This window comes from Nyctereutes procyonoides, unplaced genomic scaffold (assembly GCF_905146905.1).
Source record: "Nyctereutes procyonoides isolate TBG_1078 unplaced genomic scaffold, NYPRO_anot_genome, whole genome shotgun sequence".
Taxonomy (NCBI): domain Eukaryota; kingdom Metazoa; phylum Chordata; class Mammalia; order Carnivora; family Canidae; genus Nyctereutes; species Nyctereutes procyonoides.
Genome location: NW_026575147.1, coordinates 98960 through 115980, shown reverse-complemented (window position 1 = coordinate 115980; position 17021 = coordinate 98960). Strand labels below are relative to the sequence as shown.

The window sequence follows — 17021 nt, the reverse complement described above, 5'->3', positions numbered from 1 at the left end:
ACATGGGACCTTGTGCCAAAATTAGGTCCAGTTTGGAATATGTAGGCCCAAGTAATGAAGAAATGATTTACACTGGGAACTGGGGGAAGAAGGGCACTCTGAAAGGGGGAATAATGGGAATGAATGGTTTTCATTGGTAATAAGGGAAATAGAGAAGAGTAGAGAGGAATCAGGTGATCTAGAGCCATGAAAGGCAAATAAACCTTGGAAATAGAGGGCAGGGAAACAACAGTGAAAATGAATGAGGACCATTCTCAGAGTGGACCAAAAGGAGTGGTCTTGGAATCTAGGGGCTGACTTTATACTCTGGCCTCCAGCACTCTACTAGGGCCAACACTGCTTATCAAAATAGTGATGGTCAATTGACCTTATATTGATGGTCAGCTAACTTTCAACAAAGGTATCAGGGTGGCTCAATGGAGGAAGGATAATTCTTCAACAAATGATGCTGGGAATGTTAAGTATCCATCTGCAAAAGGATGAATTTGGATCCTTATCTCATATGATACATAAAAATTAATTCAAAATGAGTCCTGAGAACTAAATGTAAGAGCTTAAACTAAAGAGAGAAAGCACAGAAGTAAATCTTCGGGACTTTGGGTTCAGCAATGATTTAGTAGATAAGATGTAAAAAAGTACAAGCAATAAAGAAAAAATAATAATGGACATCATCAACATTTACTTCAACAAACACCATAAAGAAAGTAAAAAGACAAGCCACAAACTGAAAGAAAATATTTGTAAATCATATGTCTGATAAGGCACTTGTGTACAAAGTATTTTTTTTACCATTTAGCACTTTATTTTTATTTTTTTAATAATAAATTTATTTGTTATTGTTCAATTTGCCAACATACAGAATAACACCCAGTACTCATCCTGTCAAGTGCCCCCCTCAGTGCCCACCACTCAGTCACCCCCACCCCCGCCCTCCTCCCCTTCCACCACCCCTAGTTCATTTCCCAGAGTTAGGAGTCTCTCATGTTCTGTTTCCCTTTCTGATATTTCCCACCCATTTCTTCTCCCTTCCCCTCTATTCCCTTTCACTATTATTTATATTCCCCAAATGAATGAGACCATATAATGTTTGTCCTTCTCCGATTGACTTATTTCATTCAGCATAATACCCACCAGTTCCATCCACGTCAAAGCAAATGGTGGGTATTTGTCATTTCTAATGGCTGAGGAATATTCCATTGTATACATAAACCACATCTTCTTTATCCATTCATCTTTCGATGGACACCGAGGCTCCTTCCACAGTTTGGCTATTGTGGACATTGCTGCTATAAACATCGGGGTGCAGGTGTCCCGGCGTTTCATTGCATCTGTATCTTTGGGGTAAATCCCCAGCAGTACAATTGCTGGGTCATAAGGCAGATCTATTTTTAACTCTTTGAGGAACCTCCACACAGTTTTCCAGAGTGGCTGCACCAGTTCACATTCCCACCAACAGTGTGGGTTCCCTTTTCTCCGCATCCTCTCCAACATTTGTAGTTTCCTGCCTTGTTAATTTTCCCCATTCTCACTGGTGTGAGGTGGTACCTCATTGTGGTTTTGATTTGTATTTCCCTGATGGCAAGTGATGCGGAGCATTTTCTCATGTGCTTGTTGGCCGTGTCTATGTCTTCCTCTGTGAGATTTCTCTTCATGTCTTTTGCCCATTTCATGATTGGATTGTTTGTTTCTTTGCTGTTGAGTTTAATAAGTTCTTTATAGATATTGGAAACTAATATTCGATAAAGGAGGAAAGACTGTCCACTGGAAGAAAGACAGTCTCTTCAGTAAATGGTGCTGGGAAAACTGGACATCCACATGCAGAATGAAACTAGACCACTCTCTTGCACCATACACAAAGATAAACTCAAAATGGATGAAAGATCTAAATGTGAGACAAGATTCCATCAAAATCCTAGAGAACACAGGCAACACCCTTTTTGAACTCAGCCACAGTAACTTCTTGCAAGAAACATCCACAAAGGCAAAAGAAACAAAAGCAAAAATGAACTATTGGGACTTCATCAAGATAAGAAGCTTTTGCACAGCAAAGGATACAGTCAACAAAACTAAAAGACAACCTACAGAATGGGAGAAGATATTTGCAAATGACGTATCAGATAAAGGGCTAGTTTCCAAGATCTATATACAAAGTATTATATAAAGAACACAACTCAACAGTGAGAAGAAATATAATCCAATTTAAAACTGGGCAAAAGATTTGAATAGACGTTTCACCAAAGAAGACATATTAATGACCAATAAACACATGAAAAGATGCTTAGTCATTAAGGAAGTGAAAATTAAAGCTACAATGAGATACCAATTCACACACCAACTAGGATGACTAAAATTAAAAAATGAAACAACAAAAAAACAGCAACAAAGTGTTGGCAAGGATGTGGAGAAAGTAGAATCCTCATACGTTGATGGTGGCAATGTAAAATGGTGCTGCTATTTTGGAAAATGTTTTAAATAGACTTACCATATGACCCAGAAAAAATGAAAACACATGTCCACACAAAAACTTTGTACATGTTTATACAGCATTATTTCATAATAGCCAAAAAAGTGGAAACAACCTAAACTTCTATCAGCTGGTGAATGGATAAACAAATGTGACATACCATGTACTACCATAGCATGTACTACCCAGCCATTAAAAAAGGAGTAACATACTGATAGGTGCTGCAACATATAAACCTCACACTTATGGTAAGTAAAAAAGTCAGACACAGGGGTGCCTGGGTAGCTCAGTCAGTTAAGCATCCAACTCTTGATTTTGGCTCAGGCCCTGATCTCAGGGTCCTGGGATCTAGCTCCAAGTTAGGCTCCATGCTCAACAGGAAGCCTGCTTGAGATTCTCTCTTCCTCTCCCCCTACTCCTCCCCCTGCTCTCTCACTCTCTCCCTCTCTCTCTCTCAAATAAATAAATCTTAAAAGAAAAAAGAGCACATAATGCCACATTGTATGGTTCCATTTATATGAAAGTTCCAGAAAAGCCAAATGTATACAGACAGAAAGTAGGTTCATGGTTGCAGGGAGCAGGGGCAAAAATGAGGAGTGACTGAGAAGGGGCACAAGATTGCATTTGGGGGATAATACAAATGTTCTAAAATTAGATTATGGTGATGGTTACAACATTGCAGGTTTACTAAAAATTAATGAATCATACCTGTAAATTTTATGTGGATTTTATGAATTTTAAATTATAGCTCTTTATTAGTCCTGTTTTTAAAAAATGGATAGAAGCACAAAGGCAATGAATGCTTTATCCATAGCATGGTATTTTAGGCAGTCATTTATGCATTAATCCAGAAAATACTGCCTTATACTACTAACAATAGATGCTAGAAATACAAAAACAGTGTAGACCCTGCCTGCCAAAAACTCATGGCATGGAGGGTGGAGATAATGAATAAACTATATGCTGAGCTAATTACCAAATCAGAAGTGTATGTGCAAAGCTGTGGGAATTCAGAAGGAACAACTAACGCTACCTGGAGGAATCTGGGACTGCTCCACTGACAGCTAAGTGCTGAACAGCTAAACTGAGCTAAGTGGGGCTCACCAGGAGAGAAAAGGCAGGAGAGCACACTGGACAGAGAGAAGAGTGATACAAAAGCCCAACAGGCTGAGGCGTGGTCTGACTATAGAGTTGGGCTGGTGCACAGTATGAAGAGGGAATGTACATGGAGAGGAGCTTTATCTTCAACAAAAATTTTAAAAAGGTAAGTTGAGGACACATCATGAAAAACCTGTGTGTGTTGTTAATTTTGATTCTACTTTGTAATTGATGATTGGCAATCATGATCCTTTATGGTGTAAAGAGGTACAATAATTTACAAAGCTATAATAAAAGCAACATGAAGGACCGAACAAGAAGATACAGCAACACCAGTGGGGAGAGAATAGAGAAATACTGAGGAGGCTTTAAATATAGGAAAGTATTTGGGGGTGGGGGGAGTCTTAAAATTTTATAGTGTAAGGTATAGCAATGCATAAGTCCAGGAGACACATCTGAGCTCAAAGTAGGCAAAGACAAAGCCAAACCTAAGGCCTACCCAGTTTGTATTGGGCCAGCCCCTGGAGATAGGTGAGGAAGACAAGGGGAAAGCCACCACACTGGGATCTGCAACGAGACCCTCAGGGACTGTGATGCCGAGGCCAGGACAGGTGGTGGGCATGTATGGTGGACACCTCCTCCACAGGTTCTTCTTCTGGGAAGACCAAACCCAGAAGACTCCTTCATAAAAGTGATCCCAAGAGTCATCTACTCTGAGTTAAATAGTGGAGCTCCTTATTTATGCAGTTTGATCCAAGCAAAGGATAAAACTCAATCTGGATGGAGGAGTACAAAGTCTGATAATATATAAGGAAAATATTTCTATGCTGCTTCTCAAAATGCAGTCATTTGTGACTCAAAAAAAATAATACACTTTAGGGCAACTCATTTCTCTCACCACCTACTAATGATAGAAGTCTTAGTTTTCCTGGCCATCATTCTTTTCCAGACACCATCATGCAACTGGAGAAACTTGTGCTTAATTCCCATCCAGCCCCAAGGACCCAAGAGGAGCTTTAACTTAGGCGCAGACTAGATGGACCCACTACAAAGATGTAACTGAACTTTGTGTTCCAAGATTTCCTAGAAGGCAACTGAAGAATATACCCAGGAAAATACAGCAGAATCTCTTTCTTCCCTCTTAAAATTGCTAATACAGAGATTTAGCTACTTGACCATCAGCTGTGATATCTACTTCCTCTCCCCTCTCCCTGAGTGGCTAATCCAACAAGAGAGACCAAATGTGCTTCAGGGAATGTAAGTGTCCCTATAAGAGGTGCAAGTAAAGACAGTGCTCTCTTAGAAATAAATTATGGCGATTCCAAAGACTGAAATAACTTTCTTTCAACCAATCATCTCAGCTTAAAAGAGAATGAAAAACTTTCTTCCTGACATAATGGAAGATATGAAGAGAACAGATGAACATTCCGAGAATTTAGAAGTTGACAATATCAGTATCATAGGTAAAATCCTTCTGGGAACCCTACAGTGGTAAATAATGAAATGTAGCAATGGATCTGGAATTTTCCCAAGGAATTAAATCAGCAATAGGTATTATTCCAATGCAGAACAGATATCATTCCTACTTATAATTTTAGGACGACCGTGGAACATGCCATAAGTAGCTTCTCTGTGAAAAGAGAGAGGGGATACTAATAAGTTTTAATTACCCAACATAATTTTTGTGAGGCATTGTCTCTTTCAGCTTGGATCTATCTTTCCTTCCTAGCTTAATTTTAGTAATTATAATGTATGTATGCAGTTTGAATGTCTTGTTATAAATGTTTTGGTTCCATTTATTTGCTGGCCTCAAAAAGAGGCAGTGTTTTATGTAAAGTGTATATGTTTTAGAATACTGTGCTCAGTGATGGAATTAAACCCAAAATCAGGGGGTGCCTGGGTGGCTCAGCTGGTTAAACATCTGACTTTGGCTCAGGTCATGATCTCAGGGTCCTGAGATTGAACTCCTGCATCTCCCTCTCCCTCTGCTGCTCCCCCTGTGTTCTTGCTTGTGCTCTCTCTCTCCAATAAATAAAATCCTTTAAAAATAAAAAGACCCCAAATCAGTAACTTACAGCAAAAAAAGGAAGGAGGAGGAGGAAATATGTAAATAGAGCTCAGTGGCTTTGGTTTTGGTTATTTGGGGAAAGCAAAATAATTAGCATAGGGTACATATAGGTTTTTTCCTGCCCTTTAAAAGTTGACTTTTATTCTCTTTAGGGAGTAGTGGTAGGAAACTCTGATATGCTCTTTTCACTTTCACTTCCAAAAATGTGTACATAAATAAACCTATTAGAATTTGGGTATGCATCTCAATAAAAAAATATGTTTTAAAATGTAAACTCCTTTTCAGGTGAAATTACATATGGCGGGAGAGTTACAGACACCTGGGATCAAAGATGCCTTCGTACAGTCTTAAAAAGGTTCTTTTCTCCTGAAACATTAGAAGAGGATTATAAATATTCAGAATCAGGTGAATGACTTTTCAATATTATGGAAAGGACCTTCCCAAGAAGTCATTGACAGCATCTCTCAGTTTTCCATCCAGAAGTTCCTGACATCTAGACATCACAACCTAGTCCTCGTGCCCACCCACCCCAGCCACATGCTTGACCACCTCCAAAACTAGTTTGGCAGTAAAAGCACAAAAATATCTATTGTGTAGTAACAAGTTTGAGGTATTTGTTCTAAAGTGCGTGGTATTCAGTCTAAATATGTTTTCAAAGCTCTATAAATTTGGAGCCCTTACCAAGGCATGGCTATCAGCAGCACATTCCGGGGTTCCCAGAATCTTCTGGAGAGGACACCCTAAAAGGTTAGGATACTAATCACAACTCAAGGCCTTAAGAAAAGGCAGAGACCAGGCACAGTAATGAAAGCAAGGAGAGTGGGGAAAACAATACCCTTTTCTGTGGAAGGCAGTTGATTAAAGCCACCATCTGAACAGGCAGAGAAGGGTCAAACTTGGTGGTACAAAGCTAGTCTATTTGAAACAAATTTGCCCTCTGTGTTTTCAATAAACAGGCATCTATTTTGCACCCTTGGCTGACAGCCTACAAGATTTTAAGGACTACATTGAAAATCTGCCTTTGATGGATGACCCAGAAATATTTGGAATGCATGAAAATGCCAACCTAGTTTTCCAGGTATGTGGCTTTTTAACCTAAAATCCATTTTCATATTGTGTATATAAACTTGAAACATCAATAATCACCTCATTAGTTCCATAAATTATAATATCCTTAAATAAGCAGAGTAAATGTCTGATCTCAACTTCAGCATTTGATTCCAACTTAGCCTGTTCCTTCTGGATTCTTCACAGCACCTAAGATCACCATACATTTTTCCCTGTCACTGGCCACCCGTCATCATCCAGCCTCCTGCCTAGTCCCTAATCTGCCTGCTAGTCCACCTTAACATGGAGATTGGGACGATAATCCAGACAGTTCTTTCTCTTTTGCCCTTTTCTCTCCACGCTGGGAAGATCTGTATTATATTACACAAAGGTTTACAAATCCACAGATGATTACGTTGTAAAAGTACAGTAACAAACATCCAAGACAAATAAAACAGTGTTCTTTAAAAGCATGGCTCATCAGCATCACAGTACCAGACCCCAGCAGTAGGTCCAAAGAGCAAACTGGTTAATTTCACTCTTGTAAGATCTTCTGATGCCCCACTTCTGTTACCCACAGTAGTCCAAGTTCCTCAGCATGGCACCTGAGGCTCCTCCATTATCTAGGTATTACATACCTTTCCAGTTTATTCATCTGCCATGGCCAGGCATCTGTGGATGAACCAAAGCCATGAAATAATGTCTGTCCCTTAGGGCCTGGAATACTATAAAGGTTGGATATTAAGTCTTGCTCACAAGGCTGAAGGAAATCATCTTCCTTTTTAACTTAAATTTTGCCCATAGAAGCATTAGAGGGTGATATCTACCTAGATATCAATGAATCTGCAGGAAACAACAGTAGAACTTCCAGAAAAATTCCAGGAGGTCAGTGCTCTACCACCTTATGTCATGGTTCTCTACCATTAAAAATTGCTTTGCTTTTTAGTGAGGGGTTAATAATATTTTGTTTTTCCTTATTCTACTTTCAGGAAGAGAGTTGGCCAAACCAAGTGTTAATATTCACTCATATCTGATTGTTTGCTCTGGAGTGGGTGGGGCACATGGGGCGAAGGGTGAAAGAAGGGAAAGGGCAGTGTACATATAGTAAGCCTGGCTGTATCCTGTGAGAAATATGGCACTGCTGGTAGAGGTAACACTCTTGGCAATGTGCACAGTAGTTCTGTGTTTTCCACTGGTTCACAATGACTGAGAATGAGACAGCAGGCATGTAGTGAGCACTGTAGTATGTTTTTCCGTCTAGCCTCCCTTTCTCCATTTTTCTGGTATACTATATGCCCTACTCCCATCTCTTCCCTTTGGGATAACAGCCCCTTCCTCATTCCATGAAATTCTGGTAAGACTCCCTTACCTTCAGAGGTGGGTATGTGACTCAGGGCTAGCCAAAGGCAGCATTTCATCACCTGGCCACTCAAATTGGTCCAAGGAGCAGGTGCGTGGACTATGTTGGGTGAGAGAGAATTCTTCCCTAAGATATACTATATACAGATTCTAGGATTGGGGGAGGACTTTCTCTTTCCTTTGGAATCACTGGCTAGGATTCTGTATATCTATAGTTGTCTGTGGCCTTATAATTGACACTCAACCCATTCCCTCTATCACATGTAAGAGGCTCATCTGATGTAGGAAAGAATGAGAGAAACAACCAAACATGTACCAGAGAGAAAACATTAGATCCATTCATGCCTAGGACCCATGTGACTTGTGTTCTCTTCTTCCCAGTGTATGAGCCAACAGATTTCTTTTCTTTGATTAGCCGGTTTAGGTTAGCTAATCCTGCCTGCCATCAATAGAGTCTTTACACAAAAGATATAAATGATTCCTTCCTCAGCCCAGCAAACTATACTTACATAGATGCTTAGTAGGAACTAGTAAAGACAACTGGACCTTGACCTGTGCACATCAGTTGGAGATACAAGGCAGAAATTCCCTCCTAAGGTAATAATGAGCAGAAGTCAAGGGCCATCTGTATAGATTGTCTGCACTAACAGATACCTCTTAACTCTGTTCTTATTAGAGGCTTAATAAATGGAAAGAATAAAAACAGCAGAGGCTGAGTAAATAGCGAGAAAATATAGGATAAAAGATTAAAACACTATCCAGAAGATACAGACTTGCCCTCTGTAAATCACCTGCTGCAAAAAAATAAATAAAAAATGTGTTTTGGCATCTGCGATAGGGTAGAAGACACAGCCTGTATGAAAGAAAAAAGCAAGAATTTGAGAACAAGGTGACATGTATATATGAAGGATGCCAGGGAATATGTGAGAATGAAGTATTTCAAGGAAAATAGAACTACCACAGCAGAATTAAAAACTACTCTGGAGGCTTAAAGACCAGGACTAGTATATAGATCATCACATATGTGATATAAAGAGGACAAACCTGAGCTTTCCATAATGGAGAGTAAAATGTCCAGAAATAGAAAATGATGAGAGATGATAATAGATATGGAAGATAGTGCAAGGAGATTCAACAAAACAAAAAACAAACAATTTTTTGTTCTGTTGAAAGAAAAAAAAATACTGAAGCTATGCTTGTACATATTCTGGCAGAACTACAATAAAAAAAAAAAAGCTCATGGTAGCATCTAGCCCACCCTATCGCCAGCCTCCTCCCAAAAGTGTAGATGAGCTACTATATTAGTCAGGATGGACTTGATTATGCTGCAGTAAGAAAAGTACTCAAATCCCAATTGCTTAATCCACCAACAACTATATTGGCAGGTTGACAAAAGGGCTCTTCTCCACACAACCATGCAAGAACCCAATTTAAAAAAAGAAGAACCCAATCTAACAGAAGCACTATTATATTGTAGCTGCCTTATCTAGAACAGATGGCCTCCTCATTCATAGCAGCATAGGAAGAGAAAGACTAGAGAATTATTCATAGGCTTTTCACTACCTCAGATACACAGTCCACCTTTCATTGGCCAGATTAGTCACATGGCCCACCTATCTGCAAGTGTACAAGAAAGCGTAATCTTTGCTAGGAGAAGAGAACTGGAAATGGTTGCTCACTGTATCTAAGTCGGTTACTATCATAGGAAATAATACCAGACTGGCTGTACTAAATGTCCTAAATGTCTCAGGACTCTTTCATCCAATCAAGAAGTCAAGAACTAAAATAGAAAAAGTCATATTAATGGCTGGCACTAAGCAAGGACACCAAACTATTTAACTATAGCATTAAGTAAATATTTCATATATGTATTTAGGGCCTAATGAATATGTCAAAAGTCATATCTGAAAGAATGTCTATCATGTAAAATATAATTTTAACAATCAAGATCTAAAATCCCAAGTTCTGAGCCCCTCTCTCAGGTAAGTATATGATAAGTGTTATGACTGAGGTTTCAAAGCCAAGGACTGAAGGATAGATTTGGAAGATCTTAGACAATATCACAGAACATCCCATCACCCATTCCAGATATATTCTTGCAAAGGCATCTAAACATGAAGAACTAAAAGAATTACCTTCCCAAGACCTGTGTGAAAAGTACAAAAGGTTTCCAACAAATAAATGAAAAAGATCCTATGTTTCTGAATAGAAAAAAATCTAGAAAAAATCAGAATATTTAGCTAACCTTGGAATAGGAATTTCTAAGCACCAAAAAGCAACAGAAAATAAATCAAATTAGAAAAAGCCAATGGAGGGGGAGGGGCAAGATGGCGGAAGAGCAGGGTCCCCAAATCACCTGTCCCCACCAAATTACCTAGATAACCTTCAAACCATCCTGAAAATTTACGAATTCGGCCTGAGATGTAAAGAGAGACCAGCTGGAATGTTACAGTGAGAAAAGTTCGCGCTTCTATCCAGGTAGGAAGACGGGGAAAAAGAAATAAAGAAACAAAAGGCCTCCGAGGGGGAGGGGCCCCGCGAGGAGCCGGGCTGAGGCCGGGGCGAGTGTCCCCAGGACAGGAGAGCCCCGTCCCGGAGGAGCAGGAGCTGCACCAACCTTCCCGGGCGGAAAGGGGCTCGCAGGGAGTTGGAGCAGGACCCAGGAGAGCGGGGATGCCCTCGGGCTCCCGGGGACACTAACAGACACCTGCGAGCGCAGGAGAGTGCGCCGAGCTCCCTAAGGGCTGCAGCGCGCACGGCGGGACCGACCGGAGCAGCTCGGAGGGGCTCGGGCGGCGGCTCCGTGGAGGGGGCTGCGGGGCGGGAGCGCGAATCCCACAGCGCAGGCCCCGGAGCACAGGGCGCCGGGACACAGCCCAGGATCCGGCCTCCCCCGGGACAGGCAGAGGCCGGGAGGGCCCAGGACAGCGAGGACGCTCCTGCCCCGAGCTGAGCAGATCAGCGGCCCCGCCCCGGAGCCTCCAGGCCCTGCAGACGGAGAACCGAGAGCCCGGAGCCCCGTAGTTCCTGCGGAGGCTGAATCCAGGCTTCCAGAGTTGCCATAGCAACTGCGGCTGATCCTCCTGGGGCCCCATGGGGTAAACAACCCCCGCTGAGCCCTGCAGCAGGCAGGGGCAGAGCAGCTCCCCCAAGTGCTAACACCTGAAAATCAGCACAGCAGGCCCCTCCCCCAGAAGACCAGCTAGACGGACCAGTGATACTCCCCCGTGTTCCAACACAACTTGTTTTTGGCCACTCTGCACTGAGCAAAATGACTAGAAGGAAAACCTCACCTCAAAAGAAAGAATCAGAAACAGCCCTCTCTCCCACAGAGTTACAAAATCTGGATTACACTTCAATGTCAGAAAGCCAATTCAGAAGCACTATTCTACAGCTACTGGTGGCTCTAGAAAAAAGCATTAAGGACTCACGAGACTTCATGACTGCAGAATTTAGATCCAATCAGGCAGAAATTAAAAATCAATTGAATGAGATGCAATCCAAACTAGAAGTCCTAACGACAAGGGTTAACGAGGTGGAAGAACGAGTGAGTGACATAGAAGACAAGTTAATGGCAAAGAGGGAAACTGAGGAAAAAAGAGACAAACAATTAAGGGACCATGAAGACAGATTAAGGGAAATTAATGACAACCTAAGGAAGAAAAACCTACGCTTAATTGGGGTTCCCGAGGGCGCCGAAAGGGACAGAGGGCCAGAATATGTATTTGAACAAATCCTAGCTGAAAACTTTCCCAATCTGGGAAGGGAAACAGGCATTCAGATCCAGGAAATAGAGAGATCCCCCCCTAAAATCAATAAAAACCGTTCAACACCTCGACATTTAATAGTGAAGCTTGCAAATTCCAAAGATAAAGAGAAGATCCTTAAAGCAGCAAGAGACAAGAAGTCCCTGACTTTCATGGGGAGGAATATTAGGGTAACAGCAGACCTCTCCACAGAGACCTGGCAGGCCAGAAAGGGCTGGCAGGATATATTCAGGGTCCTAAATGAGAAGAACATGCAACCAAGAATACTTTATCCAGCAAGGCTCTCATTCAAAATGGAAGGAGAGATAAAGAGCTTCCAAGACAGGCAGGAACTGAAAGAATATGTGACCTCCAAACCAGCTCTGCAAGAAATTTTAAGGGGGACTCTTAAAACTCCCCTTTAAGAAGAAGTTCAGTGGAACAATCCACAAAAACAAGGACTAAATAGATATCATGATGACACTAAACTCATATCTGTCAATAGTAACTCTGAACGTGAAGGCGCAGGGTTTCAGACTGGATAAAAAAGCAGGACCCATCTATTTGCTGTCTACAAGAGACTCATTTTAGACAGAAGGACACCTACAACCTGAAAATAAAAGGTTGGAGAACCATTTGCCATTCAAATGGGTCTCAAAATATACCCTAAAATCTATAGAACACTTCTGAAAGAAATTGAGGAAGACACAAAGAGATGGAAAAATATTCCATGCTCATGGATTGGCAGAATTAATATTGTGAAAATGTCAATGTTACCCAGGGCAATTTACACGTATAATGCAATCCCTATCAAAATACCATGGACTTTCTTTAGAGACTTAGAACAAATTATTTTAAGATTTGTGTGGAATCAGAAAAGACCCCGAACAACCAGGGGAATTTTAAAAAAGAAAACCATATCTGGGGGCATCACAATGCCAGATTTCAGGTTGTACTACAAAGCTGTGGTCATCAAGACAGTGTGGTACTGGCACAAAAACAGACATATAGATCAATGGAACAGAACAGAGAACCCAGACATGGACCCTGAACTTTATGGTCAACTAATATACGATAAAGGAGGAAAGACGATCCACTGGAAGAAAGACAGTCTCTTCAATAAATGGTGCTGGGAAAATTGGACATCCACATGCAGAAGAATGAAACTGGACCACTCTCTTGCACCATACACAAAGATAAACCCAAAATAGATGAAAGATCTAAATGTGAGACAAGATCCCATCAAAATCCCAGAGGAGAACTCAGGCAACACCCTTTTTGAACTTGGCCACAGTAACCGGAGAAGGACAAACAGTGTATGTTCTCATTCATTTGGGGAATATGAATAATAGTGAAAGGGAATATAAGGGAAGGGAGAAGAAATGTGTGAGAAATATCAGAAAGGGAGTCAGAACATAAAGACTTCTAACTCTGGGAAATGAACTAGGGGTGGTGGAGGGGGAGGAGGGCGGGGGGTGGGGGTGAATGGGTGACGGGCACTGAGGGGTACACTTGACGGGATGAGCACTGGGTGTTATTCTGTATGTTGGTAAATTGAACACCAATAAAATTAATTAGAAATCTGAAAAAAAAAAAGAAAGAAAAAGCCAATAGATGTTACTATATGAAAAACATCATGAGAAAATTAAAAGACATGACCAAGCAAGACATTTTTGAAACAACAAAAAAGAAACCTGAGAAAAAGTTAACTATCCACATGTGGAACATTTCCTAGGAGAGACCACATGTTAAACCACAATTTAAAGTAACAATAGGTTTTAAAAGATAGATATCATACAAAGTATCTTCTCTAACCACAATGCAATAAAGTTAGAAATCAATAAAACTTTATAGTAAGCAAAACAGGGCAGAACTGGCAGAAAGACAGACATATAGACCAATGGAATAGAACAAAGAGTCCAGAAATAAACCTTCACATAAATGATCAAATGATTTCTGACAAGGGGAAAGCACAATCTTTTCACCAAATGTTGCTGAAAGAACTGGATGCAAAAGAATAAAGTAGGACCCTTAACTAATACCATATGCAAAATTAACTTGATGGATAAAAGATCCAAATGTAAGTCCTAAAACAATAAAACTCTTAGAAGAAAACATAGGACAAAAGCTTAATTTATTGACGGGATGAGCACTGGGTGTTATTCTGTATGTTGGTAAACTGAACACCAATAAAAAATAAATTTATTATTTAAAAAAAGGCAAAAAAAACTTAATTTAAAAAAAAAAGAAAGAAAAGCTTCATGACCTTGAATTTGGCAATGATTTTTTTTTGCAATGATTTTTTGACCATGACACCATAAAAACAAGTAACAAAAGAAAGAACAAATTGGATTTCATAAAAAGTTTTTAATTTTCTACATTTAAAGACACTATAAAAAAAAGACTATAAACAGAGTAAAAAAGTAACCTACAGAATAGGAGAAAATATTTGCAAATCCTACACCTGATAAGGGGTTGATATCCAGAATATTTAGAGAACTCCTAAAACTCAACAACAACAAAAAACAAACAAACTGATTCAAAGATGGGCAAGGACTTAGTAGACATATCTCCAAAGATGATCTACAGTCAATAAGCACATGAAAAGATGCTTGACATCACCAATCATAGTTAAATGCAAATCAAAACTGCAATGAGATACAACATCACACCCATTAGGATAGCTACTATCAAAATAACAAAACATGTGTTGGTAAGGATGTGGAGAAATTGGAATCCTTGTGTACTGTTGGTGGAGACATAAAGTGCTACAGCCACTGAGGAAAACAGTATAGGATTCCTCAAAAAAATTAAAAATAGAATTCAGGGGTGCCTGAGTGGCTCAACTGGTTAAGCATCTGCCTTCAGCTCAGGTCATGATCTCAGGGTCCTGTGATAGAGCCCCACATGGGGCTCCCTGCTCAGCAGGGAGTCTGCTTCTCCCTCTCCCTCTGCCCTTTTTTAAGATTTTTTAAGCAAAGATATTAATTCTTGCAAAGATAAAGATAGGTCCTCTGATACACTACTATTGGGAGTATAAATCAGTACAATGCTTTTAGAAATCAATGTAAAAATATCCAGTTTAAATATATTCTTTTGGAATATGTCATTTAAAGAATTTCAAATATAGTGGATGAGATTCATTATAGATATTCTATTCAGAGTTCTACAAGATCAAAAAACAAGAAATGTCAAAAAAAGTAGATTAATAACTCTATTATGATGCATTCATACCACCAAGTATCACACAGTCATTTAAAGCATGATTCGTGAAGATTTTCAGTGATATGAGAAAAATGCTCATGAAATTGAAAAAAGAATGAATACTACAAAAATTGTATGTGCTCATATTTTTTTAAATTAGATGCACATAAAAGAGAAAATGTCCAACTGGGGATACAGTTACAAATATCTCTGGAAAGCAGGATCACAATTTTTTTTTAAGATTTTATTTATTTATTCATGAGAGACACAGAGAGAGAGGCAGAAATATAGGCAGAGGGAGAAGCAGACTCCCTATGAGGAGGCCAATGTGGGACTCCATCCCAGGACCCCAGGATCACACCCTGAGCCAAAGGCAGCGCTCAATGGGTAAGCCACCCAAGCATCCCAAGAATATTTTTTTATGCTTTTCTGTATTTTCTAAATTTTCTATAATAAGCCATACTACTTCTCTAATTGAAAAAAAAGTCACTGGGACACCTGGGTGGCTGGGCAGTTGAGCCTTTGGCTCAGGGTATGATCCTGGGGTCCTGGGATCAAGCCCTACATTGGGCTTCCTGCATGGAGCCTGCTTCTCCCTCTGCCTATGTCTCTGCCTCTCTCTCTCTGTGTTTCTCATGAATAAATAAATAAAATCTTTAGAAAAAAAGAAAAAAGTCATTTAAATAAAAGCATGTTTCAAAAGAGCATTCTCATTATTGCTTCTTCATTTTTATAAACTGTCTTTTAAATGATTAGCTTAAAAAATCATTTTTATTAGGGTTAAATATATATAACATAAAACTTACCCTTTAGCCATTTTTAAGTATACAGTTTGGTGGCATTAAGAACATTCACATTATTGTTCAACCAAAAATGTTTAAATATAACACTGACCACCATATACAATGACCCTTGTACAGCACAGGTTTGAACCATGTGTTCATTTGTACACGGATTTTTTTTCAATAAATACAGTACTATAAATGTATTTTCTATTATTTTCTTTTAAGATTTTATTTGAGTGGGGTAGGAGCACAGAAGGGGGAGAAGCAGATTCCCTGCTGAACAGGGACCCTGGGAGTATGACCTGAGCCCAAACAGACGCATACCCGACTGAGCCACCCAGGTGTCCATATGATTTTCTTACTAACATTTTTTTTAATTTTTATTTATTTATGATAGTCATACAGAGAGGGAGAGAGAGGCAGAGACACAGGCAGAGGGAGAAGCAGGCTCCATGCACCGGGAGCCCGACGTGGGATTCGATCCTGGATCTCCAGGATCGCGCCCTGGGCCAAAGGCAGGCGCCAAACCGCTGCGCCACCCAGGGATCCCTTACTAACATTTTCTTTTCTTCAGCTTACTTTAAGAATATAGCATATAGGGATCCCTGGGTGGGGGCTCCCTTACTAACATTTTCTTTTCTTCAGCTTACTTTAAGAATATAGCATATAGGGATCCCTGGGTGGCGCAGCAGTTTGGCGCCTGCCTTTGGCCCAGGGCGCGATCCTGGAGATCCAGGATCGAATCCCACGTCGGGCTCCCGGTGCATGGAGCCTGCTTCTCCCTCTGCCTGTGTCTCTGCCTCTCTCTCCCTCTCTGTATGACTATCATAAATAAATAATAAAAACAAAAAAATTTTAAAAAAAAGAATATAGCATATAATACATATACAAAATGTGTGTTAATCAACTGTTATTGCTAAGGCTTCTTATCAACAGTAGGCTATTAGTGGTTATGTTTTTTTTAAAAAAAAAGATTTTATTTATTTATTCATGACAGACAGAGAGAGAGAGAGAGAGAGAGAGAGAGAGAGAGAGAGAGAGAGAGGCAGAGACACAAGCAGAGGGAGAAGCAGGTTCCATGCAGGGAGCCTGATGTGGGACTCAATCCCAGGACTCCAGGATCACACCCTGGGCCGAAGGCAGGCGCCAAACCGCTGAGCCACCCAGGGATCCCCCAGTGGTTATGTTTTTGAAGAATCAAGTTATACATGGATTTTCGACTATGTGACCAGGAGGGGCAATTCTCCTTA

General features: G+C 40.3%; 1 protein-coding gene across 1 annotated transcript in view; it reads left to right on the top strand.

Moving 5' to 3' along the window:
* Positions 1-17021, top strand: part of DNAH6 (dynein axonemal heavy chain 6) — a 242056-nt gene that overhangs the window by 210368 nt on the left and 14667 nt on the right. Inside the window, exons 69-70 of the mRNA XM_055312464.1 lie at positions 5916-6035; positions 6587-6708. Of these exons, the coding sequence (XP_055168439.1) occupies positions 5916-6035; positions 6587-6708 (242 nt within the window). The remainder of the gene's footprint in view (positions 1-5915; positions 6036-6586; positions 6709-17021) is intronic.